This window comes from Oryctolagus cuniculus, chromosome 4, assembly GCF_051225735.1.
Source record: "Oryctolagus cuniculus isolate XC-2025 breed Fujian yellow rabbit chromosome 4, ASM5122573v1, whole genome shotgun sequence".
NCBI lineage: Eukaryota > Metazoa > Chordata > Mammalia > Lagomorpha > Leporidae > Oryctolagus > Oryctolagus cuniculus.
This window is the reverse complement of record NC_142870.1, coordinates 126802629-126827674: the sequence shown is the minus strand read 5'-3', so window position 1 is coordinate 126827674 and position 25046 is coordinate 126802629. Positions and strand designations below refer to the sequence as shown.

Below are 25046 nucleotides of genomic sequence, written 5' to 3'. Positions count from 1 at the left end.
TTCCTGTTGGTCCTACATAAATATTCCATCTTTCCCTGAATATCTGAGAGTAAAAACATAAATCTGAAGTGTTATTCCACATGTATAGGAAATAATGATGGGCTGAATTTATAGCATATAATAAGAGTAGGGTTAGGTTATAGGGTACAATTTAGGCAAGGTGAAGAGAAATAGGCCCCTCCAAAATACAGAAATAAGGACAAAATTTATCATGAAATATTTAAATGCAAGTTTCAAGTTGCTGACTTTGTAGCTTGAAAATTCAAACTAAATCGAAACAGGGATTGAATTTTTCTCTTTTGTTCCTTTTAATCTGACCATATTATGAAAAACGTCAGCTGCTTGGTTGTCTAGCTGAATGAAAACTTTGTATTTCCTACCCTGAAAAGCTGTAATATGACTATGATAAATCTGTAAAGGTGCTGATAATTATTTTTCATGCTTAGGAAAATAGTGTTTCCATATCTCCAAGGAGAAATTATTTCTTCTACCTGAGGTAGTCTAAATAATTCTAGTAGCTAAGTGGATTTTATAAAGAAAGACTGAAGATTAATTATGATTTTTGTATTTTTATATTTTGTTGGTTTCCAATAAGACAGCATGTTTCCTTGGCTTTCTTCAAGATATTTTGTTTTCTGGGGGAGGGTAATTATATATGTCTCTTTAAACATCAGAACTCTTGACTTTTAACATTTTCCAGCTGTTGAAATATTTGTTCTGTCTCAGTGCACCAAAGGCTTTAACTAAACTTTTGATTTAAATGATAAAATATACATTGACAGTACCAAGCCAATTTTAAATATAAATCTTGTTTTGAGTATAATGACTTTGATGACTTGCTGAAAACATTAACAGTGTTTAAATCAATACAGTACAACTTTTCTTGAACTTGCACAGAACTACTCCATAAATATGGACTTCTCAAAGTTAGCATTAAGGTCTCTGCTATTCTACTCTACCCTTCATGGATGTTTTTGCCCACATTTATTTGCTCAGATATATTTGAACTCATAATATTGATAAAAGTAGCAGCAAGATATACAGCTCTAATGGAGAGCTCCTGACTTAACCTTTTGCAGAACTGAGAATTCATCATATTTCTAGGGTGCTCTTAACTTAAGGAGCGGCACTGGAGGCCAACAATGTGTTTATAGCCCGAACACATGGTGAAGGTGGCAAGCAGACCACAGAAGCCGGGTAAACAGGCTGGGTTAAAAATGTACAGTATGCTTAGCTGTATTTACATGACAGCTTCAAGGAGGCAACTGCAAATGCCTTGCATGCCTGAGACAGCAGTGAAGGAGATAGAGCAGCTTTGAGAAAGGCAATAATTTAGGCTTGGCTGCAGGGTAGAGATAAAGGATAATTACCTGAGCCAGCTCTCTGAGATGCATCCAGCCACCTCCTGCCTAATTTCAATTCCTCAGTTTGGTCTAGGAGCTTAGCAGCTGGGTGCCCAGTGGTCTTCAGCTTTGACTTCTGGGAGGCTCTCTGGCTACTGGGAGAGGCTGCTGGGGAGGACAGGTCCTCTTCCTCCTCACATCCAGGCTGGCAGGTGGTTTAGGCTGGGCCTGTTGCAGAAATTGCTGGGGAGTTTGGCCTTCTTGACTTTGCAGCGCATGTGTTGTTATGCTAGTGCTTTCAGAGCTGGGCTTGCTTAGAGACCCTACAGTAGACTTTGAGCACAAGAGTTTTCACATTTTTAGGATGTTAAAAGAAAGTTTAAAGTTTTCATTAATTCTAGGCTGCTCCTGAGTGATTCTACTAGTGAACTGTTCTACCAAATCTCAAATGGATACATGCTTAATTTGACTAGTCAGGATGAGAAGGCGATTCTTTGGTTTTTGCAGCTTTGACTGAGAGTTACCTGGGCACTTCTAGAGCAGACTTCTCAGCCTTGGCACTGTTGACGTTTGGAGCATCCAGATTCTTTGTTGGGGATCAGAGTAGGATTTCTGGTATACTGTAGGGTGTTTCAGCAGTATCTGGTCTCTGCCCACTGTTTCCTAGTCACGCCTCTCCTAGTGGTGACAACCAAAAATGTCTCCAGACATTGCCTAATGTCTCGAGGTAAGTCACCCCCAGTTGAGAACTGTGTACTAGAGTGACAGCATACTAAACCTGCTTTCATACTCTGCCTTCAGAGTATACTTAATACTGCAGAGTATGAAGTGCACGTAAATCTTATCAGGCCTGATACAGCAATAATAGTAATATTCTAATAGTAGTTGTCAGGCTGCACTTAGAGATTAACGAATACCCAATTTGTGCCTAGTAACTTATTATAATTACCTGATTATAGAATATACTTATATGTGCAGCCTTATGGATTAAGTACTGTTGTTCCTTGTTTTGAAATGCAAAAGCTGAATCTAAGACCTGAGTAGATTAAAACTCCTGAAAGATTTATGTTATATCATAGTTAACTGTGTTATTCTCATTTAGTGACTTAGGACTTAGGTCTTCCCTCCCAACCCAGCTTTTTCTGAAGTTAAAACAAAGATTTCCTCCCTCAAGCTGCTGTATTAAAGTATCACAAAGTGCATAGCATAAAACAATAGGAGTCTCACAGTTCTGGAAGGCACGGTGTTGATATTGTTACCTCCTTTAGAAGGCCCTAAGAAGGATCCCCCTCTGCTTACCTCTTCAACTCCTGGTGGCTCCCAGCACTCCTTGACTTGTACCAGCAGTACTCTAGTCTCTGCCTGTGTCTTTATATGGCTCCCATGTGTCTGTGTGTTTCTAAATCTCCTTCTCTTTAAGGACATCAGTTATTGTGTTTAGGACCCCCTAAGACACAATTCAATAACTGTTCTCCCCCAGCCCATTATCATTAGCTCACTTAAACACCTAATTAAGCAATGTTAGAAATATCAGAGTTCAGCCGGCGCCGTGGCTCAATAGGCTAATCCTCCACCTTGCGGCGCCGGCACACCGGGTTCTAGTCCCGGTTGGGGCGCCGGATTCTGTCCCGGTCGCCCCTCTTCCAGGCCAGCTCTCTGCTATGGCCAGGGAGTGCAGTGGAGGATGGCCCAGGTGCTTGGGCCCTGCACCCCATGGGAGACCAGGAAAAAGCACCTGGCTCCTGGCTCCTGCCAGGATCAGCGCGGTGCGCCGGCTGCAGCGGCGGCCATTGGAGGGTGAACCAACGGCAAAAGGAAGACCTTTCTCTCTGTCTCTCTCTCTCACTGTCCACTCTGCCTGTCAAAAAAAAAAAAAAAAAAAAAAAAAAAGAAATATCAGAGTTCAGTACCTGAGTTCAGCTCCTAATTCTAGTTTTCTGCTAGTGCAGACCTGAGAAGCATTGATGATAGCTCAAGTAATTGAGTCCATGCCAACTGTGACCTAGATTGAGTTCCCAGCTCCTGGCTTCAGCCTTCAACAGCCCTGTTCCACCCTCTGTGGGCATTTGGGGAGTAAATTGGCTGATGGGAGCTCTCTTTCTTACTCTGTCTTCTCTGACTGTCAATTAAGTTTTTAAACATAAACTCACATTCCATCTTGAAGTGCCTAGGTTTGGGTCCTGGCTCTTCTCCCAGTTCCAGCCTCTGGCTAATGCAGACCTTGAGAGGCAATAGGCGATGGCTCAAGGAGTTGAGTGATTGCCACCCATGTGGGAGACCCATATTGAGTTTATGGCTCCCAGCTTTGGCCTCTGCAGGCTTTAATTGCTGTGGGCATTTGGGGAGTGAACTAATTGATAGATGATCTCTTTCTGTCTCTTTCTCTCCATCTCTGCCTTTCAAATAAATAAAATAAATAAAAATTATTTTTAGAAAAAAGGAAATGTACTGCACTAAGCTAGTTTTAAATTTTTTAAAAAATTTATTTATTTATTTGAAAGGCAGAGTTTACACAGAGAGAGGAGAGGCAGACAGAGAGGTCTTCCATCCGATGGTTCACTCTCCAATTGACTGCCATGGCCAGAGCTGCGCCAGTCCAAAGCTAGGATCCAGGAGCTTCTTCCAGGTCTCCCATGTGGGTGCAGGGGCACAAGGACTTGGATCATCTTCTACTACTTTCCCAGGCCACAGCAGAGAGCTGGGTTGGAAGTGGAATAGCTGGGTCTCAAACTGGCGCCCATATGAGATGCCAGCACTTCAGGCCAGGGTGTTAACCCCGCTGCGCCATGGCGCTGGCCCCTAGTTTTAAATTTTAATGCACACATTTTCATATATAGCTTTCTGAATATCATTGCAGTCATGTGACCTGAATGGCTCTTTTTAGGGGTCTTACGAGTTACCTTCATGTCTTGATCTCTTTCAAACCTTCCTTCTCCAGGGTTTGTGCCCTCCTAAATGGAAGGTACTCTAACCACCCAGGTCTTTCATAGTAAATCCAAAAAGTACCGTGACTCCCTCGTATCCTGACTCCCTCGTCCTCACCGCAGTCCTGTATCCTGTAAGGTTCCCTTCCTCTGAGAATCCCATGAAATTGCTCTTCTCCTCCTTAACATTGCTACCACCCTTTTTCCAGCCACCTTGAGCCCTGCCTGCAAAATACATCTACATTGATTTTACTTTTCAAAGACTGTGTATGCTCTTTTTAAAAAAAGATTTATTTTGATTTATTTGCAAGACAAGAGTTACAGAGACAGGAAGAGCCAGAGAGAGAGAGAGGTCTTCCATCTGCTGGTTCATGGCCAGAGCTGAGCTGATCTGAAGGCAGTCAGGAGCTTCTTCTGGGTCTCTGCAGGGGTCCAAGGACCTGGGCCATCTTCTACTGCTTTCCCAGGCCATAGCAGAGAGCTGGATCAGAAGAGGAGCAGCCGGGACTCAAACTGGGATCCATATGGGATGCCGGCACTGCAGGCTGGAGCTTTAACCCACTGTGCCACAGTGCTGGCCCCTGTATGCTCTTTAGAAGACAAATCTATTAAAGTTGTCCCTTGCAAAAAGTCCTACCACAGGCACTTAGCATAAATGCCTCACTGAACATCACCTGCTCCCTTTTGTGTTTCTTCAAACCACATTTTTAGTCACCAGGACCTGGTGCATGTTTCTCTCCCTCTGTGCCTACGGTGTTCGGCCACCCTACTTCAAACATTCACTCAGCAACATCCTTCTCACCTTTTAGGTCTGAGATTAATCGCCACATCCACTGAGAGTTATCATCAAACTCTCTAAAATGGGTTTGTATCTGCTGCTATAGGGTCCCTTGGAACCCTCTACCTTTCTTGCCATAGTCTTTGATTTAACTGAGGGTCTGTGTTTGCTTTAATGACCTTTGTGTTTTTGGTGCATGGCCATACTCCTAGTTCATACTGATCATTTAAGAAATATTTGTTTAATGTCAACCAGTTGTATAAATGGTTAAACAGTTTGAATGAGCACAGTATTCAATGGGCAGACTCTCCCACATTCTATCCCCATGCTAAAATTTCCTTGAATTCTTTCTTAATTTTAAAATTTATATGATTTTTATATTCTACTCCTGATTTTGTTTTGTATTAATGTATTGATGTTTGAGACTGCAAGTGAAAATATACTCATGCAGAAAGTAAACTTAAGAAAAGCTAAAAATGTTGAATCTCTCTGTCTCAATCTCTCTCTGTCCCCCACACACAGACACATATATATAATACCCCCACAAGAAAACCAAGACTCAACTGAGTTTGGGCAGCTCTGCATCATACTGTATTTCCTTTGGAGAGATTCATTATTGGATCACCATGGTTAAAAAACAATAAAGATGTTTACTTCTCCCATGATACACAAATACCTACAGTGGGAGTCTGGATCCGGCAAGTCATTCAGGACCCAGTCTCTTTCTATTCTGCAGCCTCAATGTGCCCTGTCCTCAGCTTTTACCCCCATGCATGGAGCTTTGTTTTACAGGTGGCTCCTGCAGTTTTGGGCATCATTATTTCCTTCACAGACATTGGAGGGAGATGTGGGTGAGGAAAAGGTGCTGCCATGGGGGGCTTTCCTCAGCTGGCTCTCTTTTTTGTCAGTAGAGGAAAACCTTTCCCTGACAGTCCCCAGAAGACTTCTTGCACCTTGTCTTCTGTGCATTCTTGGACAGTACACTTCTCATTATAAGGAAGACTGGAAGAGCAGGCATGCAGCAAAGAGGAATGGAAGATCTGTGCTTGTTTTGTTCAGTCCAGATGCCTCCCTGAGGCTGGACACGTGTGGGCTTGATGGATGAGGAAGCAGGAGAGGACAGCAGCTGAGTAGATAATGGGTAGTTCCAGCCACACGTACAAAACTTGTGCTCCACAGAGCACCTATTAACATATGATTAGTTGGTGAAACAGGAAAAGCCCTATAAAGTGCTGGCTAACACCTTGCCTTTAGGATAAAGGGGTGGAGGCGTTAATTTCAAAGGAAACCCAGGTCATTGGAAACCCAGGTAATTTAGAACCCACCTCCCTTTGGCCAACGTTGGTTATCCAGCTATGGTTCATGTGAGTCTCACTGGTAGTGTCATTTTAATGCCTCCTATCCAGGTGTCTCCTTCAGCATAGTTATAGTGTACAGGTGCATGGTCCTGGACTGGGCATTAGGCCTAATACATAAAGATTGTTGTACTCTTATCTAGTTTTGTTATCTGTAACAGTAAATGAAGTCATGTCTTGATTTGTTTTTTTTTTTTTTTTATCCTTCTTCTAAGTCTTCTTCCCTCAAATAATGTAGCCATGATGTTTGTATGTGTTCTGTGTAGTTAAGAGTAATAACAAGAGCCTGTAGTGTTGAACATCTGCAGTGTGCTGTTCACTTGCACACTGATATCGCTGCATTATCATTTAACCTTGCATGGTTTATTTCCATTTTACAGATGAAAATGCTGAGGCAGATAAAATCTCTCTCTCAAGGTCTATCACAGAGCAGGATTCTAATCTGAGTCTGATTCCAAAGACAGTTTCTTTGCTTTCTTTACTTCTTGATTTCACTTTTCTAGAATATTTTTACCTTTTCCCTTACCTTATAATGTCATTAGGAAAAGTGTTATAGAAACTTCTTTTTTTCTGTTTGCTCTGAGCAAAAGCCTTTGTAGAGAAATTTTTTGTTGGGTATTTTTATAGGTTTGGTGGATGTAAGAGAAAACTAGAGCCAGTACCAAACGTACTTGCAAATTTTCTCTGCCTTTGGCTAATCTAGCCTCAGAATCTGGGGAAGAGTTTCCCTTTCACAACATTTCCTTCCTGCAGACTTTAAGGCAGTAAATTTGCACTTCCTGCTGCCTGGTTCCCTAAGTATTCTCTATATCAATATAACTGCTCTGTGACATGTTAGAAATCACAGATTTTATAAAAAAGATTTTCTGTAATAGAATTCTGTCAGGTCATGATCACAAGGTCAGTGTCTTAACTTTGAACTTGTATTTTCCCAAGTAGTTTGAATGCCCAGTGGCGTAAGGCTGTGCAACTTTCCTTGAAAGGGTCATGGCCTAGATTGATCCCATTTTGAATTTGTCATGGGAAGCTCTTTCCCATTATAGAAAACTGAAGTCACGTGACATTATTTCCTTGGGAAATTAATTTTAAGAGTATCTTGGACAAAGGGAAGAAAATACAATTCTGCTTCAAAGGTCTTTTATTCCTGGAACAGTTCTTTCTGACCATTGTGGCATGTGTTTGGTGAGATGGGGTAGGAGAGAAAAGAGAGCTGTGTTTTGTTTTTCCTCCTTGTTTTTTTCTTCTGTTAGTACATGCGCCCTTGGTTCTTCTGAACATGAGATGTTGTTTCCTCCCAAGTCTGTAAGGAGGGTTGACAATGCCTGTCGGCGTTTTAGCTGCCACTGTTGACACCTGGGTCAGACAGAACTGAGCTCAAAAATTGGTCACATGACCTTGGGCAAGTTATTTCTAATCTCTTAGATCCTCAATATTATCATCTGTTGAAGGGAAGTAATAATGTCATCTTCACCATGGAGTTTTGCTGAACACTGAGTTAATTCCCTGCTGGTTGACTGCTACATGCTGTCATCAATGACATTTTTAGTACTTTGTTTCTCTGATGATCTTGCTGTAAATCAAATTCTTACCCTTCTACTTCCAGACCATCTTACTGTTATTTTTTTTAAAAAAAGATTTTTGGGGGCCAGCATTGTGGCATAGCAGGTTTAGCTGTCTCCTGCAATGCTGGCATCCATATGGGAGCTGGTTTGAATCCCAGCTGCTTCATTTCCAATCCAGCTCCCTGCTGGTGCACCTAGGGAAATAGTGGAAGATGACCCAAGTGCTTGGGCCTCTGCACCCATGCGGGAGACCTGAAAGAAGCTCCAGGCTCCTGGCTGAGCCCTGGATGTTGAAGACATTTGGTGAGTGAACCAGCAGATGGAAGATCTCTCTTTGTCTATCTCTCTGTCTTTCCCTCTCGCTCTCTTTAACTCTGCCTTTCAAGTAAATAAGTGAATCTTTAAAAAAAAAAAAAAAGATGTATTTATTTGAAGGGCATAGTTAACAGAGAGAGAGAGTTAGAGAGAGACAGAAAAAAAAATCTTCCATCTGCTGGTTCATTCCTTAAATGGCCACAACAGCTGGGGCTGGGCCAGGTGGATTCCAGGAGTCTGGAACTCTATCTAGGTCTTCCGCGTGGGTGGCAGGGGCCCAGGCATTTGGGCCATCTTCCACTGCTTTTCCTGGAGTATTAACAGGGAACTAGATAATAAGTGGAGCAGCGAGGACTTGAACAACTTCCCATATGGGATGTTGGTATCACAGGTGGCAGTTAAACATGCTGCACCACAATGCCAGCCCGTGATTCAAAACCTTTATGCCATTGCCACACAGCTGAAGGTCCTGGCACAATCTGGGCCATATCTAGTTTGGGGCCTCCAAAACAAGACCAGTTTTGGGTTAAATACTTTTTACTTATGTGCCTTTCCCTCCCCAGCCACCACAACAGACATCAAGTGGGTGACAATGGATAACTATTGATCTACATTTATTCTTTTATAAATGGATGTGAATCATGTGTGTATTTTTGTAATCATGATTTTCTTTTATTTTATTTATTTGAAAGAGTTATAGAGAGAGGAAGAGACAGAGAGGTCTTCCATCCGCTGGTTCCCCAGTTGGCCACAATGGCCAGAGCCGCGCCAATCCGAAGCAAGGAGCCAGGAGCTTCCTCCTGGTCTCCCACGTGGGTACAGGGGCCCCAGGACTTGGGCCATCCTCCACCGCTTTCCCAGGCCCTAGCAGAGAGCTGGATCGGAAGTGGAGCAGCTGGGACTAGAACCGGCGCCCATATGGGATACCGGCGCTTCACGCCAGGGCTTTATAACGCACTGCAACACAGAAATGGCCCCATCATGATTTTCTTAAAACATCCCTCATAGGATTCACTATAACATTGTGTTTGAACATAATGGAGTGAGGGTATTTTTCCTTTTCATTGAAGGAAGTAATTGATTAGCCTGAACTGGGGTGTGGGCTTCCCCTGTAATTTGGAGTGATCTTGTTAAGAAGCTGCCTGCTTGCTCTGCATAACTGGCTTAGTCCTGCTTATCCCAAGGAGCAAGCCTCAGCAAGGTGCCAACAGCCTCTCAGGGCTGCCCATCTGTACTTGTGTCTAGGATGATGGATCCTGGACATCCCATAGGCAGCCCAGGAGGTGCTGGGCTGTGGAATTTGGGCATCAGCAGTGACAGGGTTTGGGGCTTTCTGATCCTGTTGTGGGTCTTTGGTCATCTGTTTTTGTGTCAGTGGAACACAACAGATCCCTATCTTACTACTTAACAAATGTGGTCCAAGCCCTTACTCTTTGTTATATTCTTGACAATGAAGTCGGAAGTGTGCGCCTTGTTTGTTAGTCTTCGGAATTGTTTTGAGGAACTGAGTATGAGTGTTTGAAATCGGTTTTTGTACAAATACTGTGCTTTGTTTGGCTGGTCTGTGCACTTGCCAAATTATGGATTTCTTGACATGTTTAGCTTGGTCCACTTGCCCATTTGCAAAGAACATATAATTATAAGCTTTTAGCGAAATGTCAGGCAATGTAAATGTATGGTGTTCTGTTATGAAAATAAAAAATAATAGCTAACATTTACTGGGTATTTATAGTAATACAGGCATGACTGTAAGAGCTGTGCACACAAAGAGATAATAAGTGTGTTATCTTGTTTAATCCTTACAACAACCCAATGAGCTCAGTGTTATTATCCTCATTTTACAGGTGAGAAATCAGAAGCATAGCAGGATCAGTAACTTGCTAGAGTTCACAAAGCCTGAACTTTTATGCACGATAGACATTCAAATCATGTCTCTACTCTGACCTCCTATGCTGTCTTCATTAGTTTAAAATTGTATCTTATCCCACTTAAAACTTGTTGGAATAATTCTAACACCAAGGCTTAACATGGAATCCAATCTCAATCGAGCGAAAAAGAGGTTCATCTCTTGAAATAAATTTCAGCAAAGCCCAGTGTCCTCCATCCCCGCAATGCTTCACTCATGTGTTTTTTTCCAGTTAAGCACAGAATCTAGTGTAGGATTTAGAAGTCATGTTTTTAGAAGCAGAAGGGAAATGAGTTGAAATCTGCAGAGGAAGAGTTCTCAACAGAAAGTAAGAGGAATTTCTTTTGATCTCATAAAACCCTTGTATCAGCACTTCTGCAAGGATGGCAGAGCCATGCACCCCTGAGAGGAAAGTGAGAGGGTCTGCGAGGAAGATCAGAAATATCACAGAAGGAATGTGACGACGAAGAGAGAGGTTCTTGATGGCACAGATTCTGTGCATTCAGAAGAATGATGATGACCATGTGGGCCACGGTGACCTCAGGGCCCATTTCACTGCCGTGTGAACTGAGGGTCTCGGAAAACATAGGCAGCTGCTCACTCAGGAGGCATTAGTCTTGGCACGAGCAGATTCTAATAAAGGTTTTCTCAGGACAGGAAGGCTGTGTAAATGTTTTTTAAATGAAGCGCATGGAAAAGGAGCAAAGGTCAAAAATACATGGCGCTATCTTGAGAATGTATTCCAAAAATCGGAGTGTTCTGTTGTGGATAAATGTAAAGAAAAGATGCCACAGAGATTTAACTCTTTTTTTTTTTTAATTTTTTTTTTTTTTATTTTTGACAGGCAGAGTGGACAGTGAGAGAGAGAGACAGAGAGAGAAAGGTCTTCCTTTGCCGTTGGTTCACCCTCCAATGGCCTCCGCTGCAGCCAGCGCACCGCGCTGATCCGATGGCAGGAGCCAGGATCCAGGTGCTTTTCCTGGTCTCCCGTGGGGTGCAGGGCCCAAGCACTTGGGCCATCCTCCACTGCACTCCCTGGCCACAGCAGAGAGCTGGCCTGGAAGAGGGGCAATCGGGACAGAATCCGGCGCCCCGACCGGGACTAGAACCCGGTGTGCCGGCGCCGCAAGGTGGAGGATTAGCCTATTGAGCCACGGCGCCGACCCGAGATTTAACTCTTTTACAAAAGGAGAAATGGGAAGGCTGCTTTGGTTTCTCTGTCAGGCTTGGGCTATAAAAGAGGATTCCAGAATGGTACAGGGTGGTAGGGCTGAGAGCAGTGGACTGTGGGAAACTTGGCCTTTGTACTAGCCTTCCCCACATCTCTCCATCACCATCCTACCTCGCACCCTTTTGGCTCCAACTTGGTCAGCTAGTCTGTGTCTTACTCCTGCTCTTCCTTACTAAGAACCTAAGATGATTGCTAATAAAGGTTAAGGTGAGGGGCCGGCAATGTGGCTCACTTGGTTAATCCTCTGCCTGCAGCACGGCATCCCATATGGGCTCCAGGTTCTAGTCCTGGCTGCTCCTCTTCCAGTCCAGCTCTCTGCTGTGGCCTGGAAAGGCAGTAGAGGATGGCCCAGGTGCTTGGGCTCCTGCACCCACATGGGAGACCAGGAGGAAGCACCTGGCTCCTGGCTTCATATCGGTGCAGCGCCGGCTCTAGCAGCCATTTGGAGGGTGAACCAACAGAAGGAAGACCTTTCTCTCTGTCTCTCTAACTCTACCTGTCAAATTTAAAAAAAAAAAAAAAAAAGGTTAAGGTGAGAACTCTCCCTAAGGAATATGCATGTTTCAAAGCACCTCCTTGATCACAAGGTAGGCGCAAATAGGTCTGTGCCCACCTCCTGTCACTCACCTCTTCCTAGGACCCTTACACATCTGGATCTTTTGTCCAAGGAAATGTCGTAGTTTCAGGATTAAGTATATGATCTAATTTTTTAAAAATCTTCTGATATTTTCTTCAGGTATCCCAAATAGTATTTAATGACTAACCCATCAATTCACCATAGATTTCAAATGTTACCTGAATCATATGCTAAACCTTCCCATGTGCTGTGTCAATATGTGAACCCATTGCTGTGTTTCACTAATCCATCTATCAATTCATGCCTTGTTCCCTTGAACTACTGCAGCTCTGCAGTGTATCTTACGACATTGTAGGGCTAGATCATGCTTAATTTTTTTCTTGATCTTTCTTGATGTTTATTATTATTTCATTTTATATTTTAGAATTAATTTCACTATTCTCCCTCCTTGCTACTCCCCCAAAGACTTTGTTAGTATTTTCTTTGGGAGTATCTTAGAATTACATATTAAGGGTGGGTGTGTGGTGCAGTGGTTAAGACACCGCTTTGGATAATTTCATCCCATATCAGAATGTCTGGTTCACATCTTCTACTTCTCATCCAACTTCTTGCTAATGTATATCCTGGCAGGAAGCAGAAGATGGCTCAAGTACTTGGGTCTCTGCCATCCATGTGGGAGGCCTGGATTGAGCTCGAGGCTCATGAGTTTGGCCTGGCCCAGGGGAGTATACCAGATAGGTGTCTGCCTATCTCTGTCTTTCAAATAAAATGCAAATAAATGAGTTATATATTAACTTAGGAAGGAAGAAATGATATCTTTATCATTTTAAGCTTTCCTATCCATTAATTCAGGCCCTTTTGGAAATTGTTGTAAGGTTATCTTCATCTAGAAAAAAGCCTATTAAATTTAATCCTAAATATTTTTATGGATTTTGTGTCTATTATAAATATGATTACTTCTTCCATTATATTTCCTAACTGGGTGTTAATCATGTATGTAAAAGCCATTTTTTGTGTGTGTTTTTTACACAACCATTTTGCAAAATTCTCTCTTACTTTGTAGTGTATCTTCAGTGATGCTATCAGCAAATAGCTGTTAGTAGGGCAGGAAAGATGTTCCGTTATTTAGTAGTCACTTCAGCCACATCCTTGGGCATCCCAGAGAGCTCTAGGGATGCTGACATTCACATATATCCTTTTTATGATTTATATATATATATATGTATTTTTTTCTGTTACTGGTGAAATAGTTCAAAAGTGAAGACTCTAATCTGCCTGTCATCCAAATTTAACAGAAAATAACTTCTTGCCATCTAAATGTTAGATCTCTTGTTTTTATTTATATTTATTTGAGAGGAGGAAAAAACAAAGAGAGCTCTCTTCTTCTGGTTCATTCTCTCTCTCTCTCTCTTTCTCTTTTTAAAGATTTGTTTATTTATTTGAAAGTCAGGGTTACACAGAGAGAGGAGAGGCAGAGAGAGAGAGAGAGGTCCTTCATCTGCCGGTTCACTCCCCAATTGGCCGCAACAGCCGGAACTGCCCCGATCAGGAGCCAGGAACTTCCTCCAGGTCGCCCCCATGGGTGCAGGGGCCCAAGGACTTGGGCCATCTTCCACTGCCTTCCCAGGCCATAGCAGAGAGCTGGATTGGAGGTGGAGCAGCCGGAACTCAAACCAATGCCCACATGGAATGCTGACACTTCAGGCAGTGGCTTTACCCACTATGCCAGAGCACCAGCCACATGGTTCACTCTCTAAATGCCAAAAAGAGCTCCCTGGCTGGAACTCAATCCAGGTCTCCTGCATGGGTGACAATAATCTAATCACTTGAGGCATTGCTGCTGCTTCCCTGGGTGTGCATAACAGAAATCTAAAGTCAGCAGCTGGAGCTGGGCATCGAATCCAAGCACGCTGGTGTGGGACAGGGACATCTTAGCTGGTTTCATAACTCTGAGGCCAAATGTCCACTGCTAGATTTCTGCTTTTTAGACAAAGAATACACAAAATACTGCAGATGACCCAAATTTCCTTCCTTCTTCTCAGAGTGACTCCTATGCTGGAGTTGGCTCATTATTCCTATGCTCATTCCTGCATATGTATATGCAAGTCTTTTAAAGATAAATGAATGTCTTATGGAATTTTTAAGTGTTTTCCTGATGTGAAAGAAAAAAATATGTGCCCAATATTAGAAATTTCAACATTTCTAGAAATTATGGGCTAGAAAAACTGTTTCATAATAATTTTTATGTAAGCCACTATTCACAGAATGATGTATGGTTTTTCTGCCCATGATGTGGGCTTGCATAAAGTAGAACCAAACATTATTAGAGCTGCTTGATATTAAATAATATCTTCAGAGAGAAAAATAACTGAGATGCATGTTAACCGTCATATCCTGTTCTCTACTGAGAATTCTTCATTGTGTTGAAAAAGGAAAGAAAAAAAAATCACAACAAAGGTTACTAGGACTTTAAGTGTGTTCCATCAGGGAGACCCATGATTGTTTACACCATGGAGCAAGACTTCTATAGATTTGGTTTGATTGCTGCACCTGATAGGAGCCGCTGCTTGCACACAGCAGACAGCCTTGATGAGCAGCTGGTAAGCTTGGAGCACATATAAGACAATCAAAGGAAGTCTCCATATAAACTTCTCCATGCAAGGAAAGGTGGTTTTTCCATTTGCCTTTTTCTGAGCAGTTTAACTTCCTAATTACATGATCCAAATTGTTTCAGAGACTATGTAAACCATATGTTTGTTAGATGATGGAGACAAACGTGGGGAAGTCTGATTAATATCAGCTTCCCTAGGAAAGAGGTTGCTTTCCCAGCCAGGTTAGCGTGCCCTGTCCTTACTGGATGAGGGTGAGCGTGGAGGGGAGGGAAGTGGGCTGTAAATAGCTCATTAGGGCTATCTTCTCCCCACCGCTTCTCAAGCACACATTTTAACACAGTGTTGGGCTTCTGAGTCAGGATGAGAGAGATGGTTGAATGCTGGCCGGCATTAGAAGAATGAGTCTCATTCAGTTTTTAGCAGATTCATATGGGGAAACAGTCATGGTTATTTTGAACCTTCATGAGATAGTGTTTGAGAGTCTGTGTGGGAGAGAAAAGGCACAAGAGTTAGAGAGAGTGAGCTAATTTTCAGGTTTTGTTCCTTTGGGTTTGAATGGTAGCTTACAGGGATAAATAATCAATTTACCTCACTACTGTTAAATAGAATCAAGTTTTATATATATATATACACACATACAAATATATAACTATGTATAGTATATATATCTATATACACAAATATATAACTATATATAATATGTGTGTATGTATGTGTGTATATATATATATACATATATATATATATATATGTACACACACACACATGCATACATACATTCCGTAAAAGAGTAGGGAAGGGATTCTAAACAGCTACATGGTTCATTTCATGGTGCAAAAGTGTGCTGGCCTAGATAAAATAATGATATCTTATGATAGAAAATAAATCACCTAAAAAACAAACAGGCCAATGTGTTCACTGCATCATATTTTAGTTGCAGACAGTGGGCACAGTTCCTTGATCAAATGACATGGCTCCACAGATGTGTGGGAATAGAAACCTGAGGGGAATGCACATGAGCACCGTGGCCACAGTTGATCATCGAAACTGGACTTGGGAGAGGACAGCAGCCACACACTGAGTCCGATGACTGCCCTAGCCCTTCATCAGTGGCATCGTAGTAATAAACTACTCCTTTGTCTTTGATTACCACAAAGGACAAAGATGCAAAACAAGGATGAAATATACTCCCTAGTGTTGTTTGTATTTAAGGAAACACAGGGGGAAATTGTGAACTCTGAAAATTAAGAGAGGCAAGAAAAAGACTTACCTAGTTTATCCATATTAGTTTATTAAAGTTTCTTGTGAATTCTTTCTCTTGAATTGAATTGGGAATGACTTCATAGGTAAAGCCACATTATGCTGAAGACTCTTAGGAACTGGAGTCATCTTGGATATGACTTTTCTTTTAAAGATTTATTTATTTTATTTGAAAGGCATAGTTACAGAGAAACAGGGAGAGTCAGAGACTGAGAAAGATATCTTCCATATTCAGGTTCACTCCCCAGATGGCCCTATCACTCAGGCCTGGGCCAGGCCAAAGCCAGGAGCTTCATCCAGGTTTCCATATGGGTGGCAGGGGCCCGCAGACTTGGGCCAGCTTCTGCTGCTTTCTCAGGCCATCAGCAGGGAGCTGGAACGGAAGTGGAGCAGCTGCGCCCATGTATGGTGCTGGCACTACAGGCAGCAGCTTCACCCACTGAGCCACAGCGCCAGCCCCAGATGACTTTATAGCATATGCATTTCTTTGGAAATACCTATGGTACCTATGCAGTGTACCTAAACACCCATGTTCACAGTATTAGATTACTTAGATTTCTCAGTCTGCTGCAGAATTATAAGTAACAGCTATCTTTGACTAACAGGTCATCTCTTTTGACCTGTTAATTAAGAGTAATTAGGAGGTATAGAGAGGACCATCACATGGAAGCCTGAATCTTCTTTTTCTCTTGTTCTTGTTATTGAGGTTATGCTTTTTATTTTATTTTATTTTTAAATTTTTATTGTTTGTTTTTATCCGGAGTCTTGGGCTGTTAGTTGAATTTCTGAGACATCTATTCAACCTTATCAACTTTTTTTTACTGTGCTAAAAATGACTTCTTTGTTTCTAGTAAACGTGGTCTCTTTAAAGCATAACCATTTTTGTTTATGAAGTGTATTATCCTGCTTCCTCTTTGTATAAACTCCATGTGCTCTTTGATAAGTCTCATTTTGGATAGAGAAGTAGTTTATATATCCTGGGTGTGGATGTGCTAGTCTGTGGACAGTTTCAGGAAAGGTTTGGAAATTATCTTGTCCTGTGAATTTTCAGATAATACAGATTATTACCCTAGAAACAAGTGAAGGTGACTTTTTTGCTGTTAGCTGTGTTTGTTGTTTTGTGATGGTAGAATCTGTGAAAATAAATTTCAGAAAGGAGAATTACAAAAGAGTGACTGACAGACAGATTTCCAGCCTGGAATAAAAGAAATAGCAGGAAATCTTGAACAAAGTAGCTGGTTCTGAAATCCTAGTTAGGTATGACTGGGCATAAGGATTTTTCTATCCCCTTAGCTCCCCTGAGCCCATACATTTGAATTTATTGTTAAATAAGTTAAGTAGTTATTTGATTCCTAGAATATGTTAGAATTTATTACATACCCAATCAATCTATTCAACAATTATTTATTAAGCTCTGCCATGTGTAGCTGCAAGGGTACAGACATGGAAAATAGAGGGATAGCTGTATCTAACCAGGTTTGGGATTTGCCAGTCAGGTATAGCCCAAAAGTTGAGCATGTATGCCAGGAGTGATTAGAGCTAAACACCAAGAAATCCAAGCTGGGCACTTTAGTGTGTGTGAAGCAGAGGACATGATTCATAAGGATAGAGGAAAAGGCAGGGTCAATGACTGCAGGAACTAGTAGGCTACATAATTGTTGGGGTTGGCATTTAGAGGACTTGGTTTGTAAAGTGGGATGCAGGTTAGGAAGACGTATGGTTGTCACTGGGATTAGAGAGAGTTCTAGCTGATGGCAGTGACAAGATGTAGAGGATGATCGTGAATGGGATTACTGATAGAGGGCAGAGAAAAAGATCATTAGAGACTGAGAAGCCAGGGTGATGGAAGGAGCTCCACATAGAAGGAAACAGTGTTGGGGGTTGGCATTGTGGCGTAGTGGGTAAAACCACTGCCTGCAGTGCCTGCATCCCATATGGGTGCCAGTTCTGATCCAGCTCCCTGCCAATGGCCTGGGAAAGCAATGGAAGATGGCCCAAGTGCTTGGGCCTCTACACTCACGTGGGAGACCCAAATGAAGCTTCTGGCTCCTGGCTTCAGCCTGGCCCATACAGTCATCAGGAAAGTGAACCAATGGATAGAAAGTCTCTCTCCCTCCTCCTCCTTCTCTCTCTCTCTCTCTGTCTGTCTCTCTCTCTCTCTCTCTCACTCTAACTCTGACTTTCAAATTAATTAAAAAAAAAAAAAAAAGAAAACTTGAAAAAAAAAAAACAAACCCCGAAACAGTGCTGGAGAGATGGTGAGCCAGCAGCTACACTCATGAAAGGATGAGGAGTGGTCCAGGGGCTCTGTGGATGATTGTGATTGTGAGACAGGCTTATGGCTTGAGAGTCAAAGATAGGTCTTTTGGGCATGAGGAAGTGATCACTGTCAAGAGGCCAGAATGAAAAGCAAGCAGGCAGAGAGCTGTTGCCCTCCAGGAAGAGCCAAGTTCCTGTTAGAAGGAATGTTATTGGATGGTGAGGTTAAAGGAGGGTTCAGCAAAGAGGCTGAGGATTTAGATGACGTTACTGGATTCTCTAAGGAAATGCATTGCTCGCGGACGCATTGGAAGAGGTCAGGAACCAGCTGAGGCCAGGTGAGACGTGTTCACCAAGCTATGGGGCTGAGGGTCCTGGGGCATGAAGGGTGCTGGGGGTCCTAGGATAAACAGGGAGAGAGAATATGATGGGATTAGTCCTGGAGGTTTCTGAAACAACTGCAGCTGTTGGGTGAGTGTGGGAGAGGAAAGGTTGGGCCTTCTTCCCTTTTATGCTTGGTCCTCTGGGGCAGAGAGTGAGGCCTTGATACCCAGGGCATTGGTGGGCCTGGAGCTTCCTCTTCATTCTCTGGGTGGAGAGGTGGAACCGGGGAGGTGTACACCTGCCTGTTCAAGCACTTCCAGGATGCATGGAAGTCTTACTTGTAACAGCAGTTCCAAGGTGATGCATCACAAACCAGAGAGGGTTTTGTATTTTTTAAAATATGCTTTTGTACCTGAGATGCTGTTCCCATATGTTAAAAACATAAACATAGTAATTAACTGGTTTAATTGATGTAGAATACATTAATTCCTAATCAGTAGATTCCAATTCATATTTTAAAGTCATTCTATCCTGCTCCTTTCCTTCCCCTTTCACTTTCTCCCTGAAAATTAGTTGAAACTGACAGTGTCACAGTCTTATGTGTAATTGACATGTTCTTTTCCTTTTCTATTTCAGTGAAGAAAGTTACAACGTCAACGATTATTCCTTAAGAGATCAGCTGTTGGTGGAATCTTGTGACAATGAAGAGCTTAATTCTTCTCCAGGAAAGAACAGTTCCACAATGCTTTACTCAAGACAGAGCTCTGCCAGTCACCTCTTCACTCTCACTGTCCTTAGCAACCATGCCGGTGAGAAAGTGGAAATGCTGCTAGGGGCTGAGACACAGTAAGTATCTGCAGGAGAAAAAAGGTTTCAGAGTATCTGACGTCTGTCTCCTTCACCCAACTGCCTCTGGTGTAGATGCCCTAAAAACAGCAGCTACTGTTTATTGCTGTCCAGTAACATGCACGGTGTCTGGGTGCTTCAACCAAGTGTTGTTCATTTCACTGGGAGTTTCTCAGTACCACAAGAAATGGATGTTGTTATTTCTGTCCCTGTACACATTGTGTTTGGTGTGGTTTGTAGAGTGATTTAAATTTCTTTTTCTTATGATTAAAAAAAAAAAGAAATCCACCAGCCTTAAGGAATATGACTCAACTGGTAGTTTGACTCATCTGAAGTCATGTCTCAATCGCCTATTTTCAACCAGAAACAGAAAACCCAGTGATTTCTGCCATGAGAAATTCAGTTTGAGGAAACATACTCATAAATTCTCTTTCCAATCTTGACTTTTTACAGAGGCAAACCAGGCATCCTGTTTGTTCTGGTAGCTTCACCAGCAGTTACAGTACAGTCATTTCCCACACTGGGTGAGAGGAAGAGGGTTTAATTTTGAAGCCACTCTAGGAATTTGATCCATTGAGAGGTGATGGATTTATCTGTTTGAGAACTGACATTGTGGGGAGGTATTATGTTGAGCCAGAGGGTGGGGCAGTGGGTGGAAAGGAGAAGCTCCTAAATTTCTTGTCATCTCAGAGTTCCTCCATATATCTCTCTGCATGTCTGTGAGATGCCCGGCATGGCACACATCCAAGGCCAGGGCTGAGGGAAGGCGTGTCTTCAACTCAGAGTTGTTTAAACGCTTTGGCTAGTGAAGACAGACCTAAACCTCCTTTGTTTGGGAAAACCTCTCTTCAAAAATAGAATGTATGGGGCCAGCATTATGGTGCAGCAGGTTAGGCTGCTGCCTGTGATGCCAGCATTCTGTATCAGCGTGCTGGTTCAAGTCTTCGCTGCTCTACTTCTGATCCAACTTCCTTCTAATGTACCTGGGAAGGTAGTAAATGATGGCCTAAGAATGTGGGCCACTGCCATGCATGTGGGAGACCAGGATGGAGTTCCTGGCTTCTGGCTTTGGCCTGACCTACACCAGACTGTTGTGGCCATTTGGGGAGTAAAATAGCAGAGGGAAGGTCTCAGTATCTGTCTTTCTCTGTCTCTCTCGTTTGCTCTTTTGCTCTACATTTCAAATAAATAAATCAACTTTTAAAAATGAAATTTACTATGTCTGAGCTTTGGATGTTCTGTGAACTTAAGGAAGAGAAAATCTTAAATACTTTGGAGATCAGTCCTTGTCCAAATGCCCTAGAGAAGTCTCAGAAATGGTGGAAGTGTTGTTGGTTTTTGCCTCGTGTCTTCCTTTGCTCACTGTTTCCAAGAATTGTTTGTTTTTTATTCAGGCCTTGCCAACACATCAGCAGAGCTTTTCCTGAGTGTCTCATTCATTACTGATGTGATCTTGACAATTTGTTTCTTAGGTTCTTCAAAGGAGTGAACTTCCATGTCCACTGCTTCCTATACCAAGGCTAGATTTCTTCTTAGGATGCTCTGTAGCCATCGTTCAACCCCCTTGCCTTTTGATCTTACTGTGGACTGAATGGGTGCTCATTTCCTCAATCAGACATGTTGTTAGATTATTCAGTTATGTCACCTGTAAAACCATAGTATGATTCATATTTGTAGGTCTCTAATAGCAAGAGAAATTCCAGAAGGGCCAGGGGAGCAGAGGTCTCTGTGGTACAAAAGGAGAGACTCTCATTGTCCTTGATCACCCACCCCTGCCTTCAGTTACAGTTGAGAAGTAAACAAATGGACATTGCTTATGCGACGTAAAGCAGTATTGATGTTGAAATAAAAAAAAAATTCTCTTTAATAGCCTAGCAATTGGCTGTTTACTCTGTTTGGAAATATGCAGGTCAACTCTGGGCTACCTGGTATTGAGCATTCAGAGTTTTGGTCTGTGTACAGTATCTTCTACGTCTAAGATTTGTGAATGTTTAGATTAGTGTATGTGTTTTAAGTTCTCTTTTGCTTTATTTGGCTGATATAGTCCATCATCAGTCTGGTTGGGAAAACAAGATTTTCACTGCCACTGTGGACTGGAGAAAATGCAGAGCTTTAGACCAGCCATATGTAGCCTTTAGTCACTTTTTCCTTGACCTGAAAAAAATGGGGTTCACACCTATGCATTTACTTTCTTTCAAAAAAAGTGTTGCCAGCAGAGTATATTCCTGGGAATATTTGAAATATAAAATGAGTCATGGGAGGGGTGCAGCTGTTTGGCACAAGAACAATTCAACTTCCTAAGAGTGAAATTGTGGAAGAACAGATCAATGGCTTTGATTACATAAGGAATGCAGAAATGCTTGCCCAGAGGAAATGGGGCAGACACTTAGTGAGCATCTGGGATGTGCCAGGCCCTGAGCCAGCTGCAGAATGTCAAGAAGAGACCCAGGGTGTTTCTAGGGAAGGAGAATTTCGGAGCTGAGGGAAGTGTATAGGTGAGGTGACCATGCATCTTGGCTTTTCAGAATCAGTAATTGAAGTTTATATCTGTTGTCCTAACAAAATTATGAGTGGCACCTTTTTCAAAATTCACACAATAGGTGGTTATCCCAACTATGTATTAATACATAATTTTAATATTTTGAAGTATCTAATGTTATGAATTATTATAAATTTAATATTATGAAGTATTATAAATATATATATGAATATAAACATGTAGTCCAACTCCCTCATTATTTCCCTGTTGGGAAATAAGACTCACAAAGGCAAGGTGATTGGCCCTGAATCATACAGGAAGTGAGTTATGGCCACAACTGGAGGGAGAACCTGCCATCCTGACAGTCCATGGTCTTTCTAGTAACCACTTCTGATGTTACAGAGAAGCTGCCTGCCCATAGACAGTTCCAACTCTGCCTTGTTCCTTTTTTTTTTTTTTTGCTTTCAAACTTTTATTTAATGAATATAAATTTCCAAAGTACAGCTTATGGATTACAATGGCTTCCCCCCCATAACGTCCCTCCCACCCACAACCCTCCCCTTTCCCACTCCCTCTCCCCTTCCATTCACATCAAGATTCATTTTCGATTATCTTAATATACAGAAGATCAGTTTAGCATACATTAAGTAAAGATTTCAACAGTTTGCTCCCACACAGAAACATAAAGTGAAAAAAATACTGTTTGAGTACTAGTTATAGCATTAAATCTCAATGTACAGCACACTAAGGACAGAGATCCTACATGAGGAGTAAGTGCACAGTGACTCCTGTTGTTGACTTAACAAATTGACACTCTTGTTTATGGCATCAGTAATCACCCTAGGCTCTTGTCATGAGCTGCCAAGGCTATGGAAGCCCCCTGAGTTCACTGACTCTGATCATATTTAGACAAGGCCATGGTCAAAGTGGAAGTTCTCTCCTCCCTTCAGAGAAAGGTACCTCCTTCTTTGATGACCCGTTCTTTCCACTGGGATCTCACTCGCGGAGATCTTTCATTTAGGTTTTTTTTTTTTTTTTTTTTTTCCCCAGAGTGTCTTGGCTTTCCATGCCTGAAAAACTCTCATGGGCTTTTCAGACGGATCCGCATGCCTTAAGGGCTGATTCTGAGGCCAGAGTGCCGTTTAGGACATCTGCCATTCTATGGGTCTGCTGTGTATCTCACTTCACTTCCCATGTTGGATCATTCTCTCCCTTTTTTATTCTATCAGCTAGTATTTGCAGACACTATTTTTGTTTATGTGATCCCTTTGGTTCTTAGTCCTATCATTACGATCAATTGTGAACAGAAATTGATCACTGGGACTAGTGAGATGGCATTGGTACATGCCACCTTGATGGGATTGAATTGGAATCCCCCTTGTTGAGATTGCCTTATCAGCCTCCTAGCTCTGTGCTCCCTTAATTTGCCTCCAGCCCTGTAACTCCCTCTTCTTTTCTCTTCAGAAATGCAGCCAGTCTGAATCCCGGCTGTTTTTCCTAACACGCAGGATTCTGTAAATAGAGCCATTGAGAATGTTTTGAGTTATTCAGTCTGGAGATCTGTTGTCACTTTCGATGCCTGTTCCTCCTGTGCAGAAGTCTGCTGCACCTTTCCCCGTGTGGCCGTTCCAACAGCTCTTTCCTAGGGCAGCCCTGTCACTTACCTTTTTGTGGGGAGCAACCCGGACTGGACTGAGTTACTGGAATTAAGACTTATTCTATGCATCTGCTCTCCCACAATATGGTGCTGGGAGAGAAGAAAACAGCTTCTACACAGCTGCCTCCAGTTCAGCCAATAAGCTGTAGGACTTGCTCCTGATTGGAGGAGAGCAGCGTACTCGGCGTGTGGGCAGCCGAGTTGGGGTTGGTAGAGGAGGACTATAAAGGAGGAGAGAGACGGCATGCACCGGGAACATCTAAGGGGAACATCTAAGGGGAACATCTAAGGGAACACCTGTGCAGCCCCCGAGAGAGCCGGCCGGCGGTGTGCCGCTCCCCTGCGGAAGTGGGGAATGTGGCCAGGGGGAACTGCCCTTCCACGGAGGTGGAAGGGACAGTAGCCAACCCGGGAAGAACCAGCAGCAAACCCGGGGAGGGCCGAGCAGACAAAAGAACAGCGCAGGGTCCTGTGTCGTTCCTCCACGAAGAGGGGGAGCGACACCTTTTGAACCGCCCCCCCCCCATAGGCTCCTGGCCTTTCTCCTCTTCCCTCAGTCCTACACTAGTCCCCATTCTTAGTGCTATTGTTTTCTTTTGTTGCTTTGTACAAAACAGATTACCAAAATTGATAGAATTAGCTTTTCTGTAGCTAAGACAAAGTAGGATACGCATGTAGGCAAATGCTCCTTCCTATCAGTCTCTATTCACAGCTCTTTTAGTTGGTGTGGGCTCAGCTTTCCCCAAATTCCATTTTTGTTTTCAACTTTTGCTATTAAGGATGTGGTTGAACTTTTTATAGAATGTGCATCCAAGCCGTGTTTACTGTTTTGTATCTCTTTGTCGGTTATAAATCTTAAGTCATTGTGTTGCTAATGAGACAATAGTCTGTGAAAAATCCAAAAGCTTATGCTTTATAGAAGGACAAAAGGAGAATGTTTTACCACTGTCATTTCTTTTTCCCTCGGGGCCTTTCAAGAGGAATGTGGGAGCCAGAGAGCCCCTTTGTCTGCCTTCATTGAAATGAAGCACAGACAGCTGCCGCTGGCACAGGCGACTGGGCAAGTGCGTCCTGGGCTTTCTGCATTTGCAGTAGAATTCCGGATGTCATTTGGGTCCAGTGTCTGTGGTGAGGAGCAGGGTGTGGGACACGTTCAGTGATGAACGCAAGCTTTCTTCACGCCTCGTAACCAGCTATAGGATATGGTCACCTTAAACCACAGTCAAAGAAAAATCCTTCTTAAACTGTTTCTCACAAAGAGGACTAGAAGCCTAATGAATATGGTTGGTGCTGTCAGCCCTCCAGACAGCCAGTTCTGGGCTCCTGATAAAGGGGCATTGTTTGCAGGGAGTCTCTGCGCTCTTCCTGTTTCAGTTAATGATTTAATTAACAACAGGAAGTAAATGGGATGGAATGAAATTATAAATTGTAGCTCTGATATAATCAGATACTTAGCATCCTTTAAGAAAAGCCACAATGTAGAGACGTTTACATGGAGAAATGTATTTATTTCAAATCACAGTATTTTTTTCTTTGTTGAGTCTAGAATATGAATCCAATAAAAATCTTACATTTATCTTCTGTCTCCCAAAGTACTTGGTCTTTTGTAGTCCCCATC

At 42.5% G+C, this 25046-nt stretch overlaps 1 protein-coding gene across 4 annotated transcripts in view; it reads left to right on the top strand.

Moving 5' to 3' along the window:
* The window catches only part of ARHGEF26 (Rho guanine nucleotide exchange factor 26), a 134156-nt gene that overhangs the window by 99426 nt on the left and 9684 nt on the right, over positions 1–25046 (top strand). For all 4 annotated transcript variants that reach the window (XM_017346853.4, XM_089332167.1, XM_089332169.1 and 1 more), the window contains one exon: positions 19083–19292. In XM_017346853.4, the coding sequence (XP_017202342.3) occupies positions 19083–19292 (210 nt within the window). The remainder of the gene's footprint in view (positions 1–19082; positions 19293–25046) is intronic.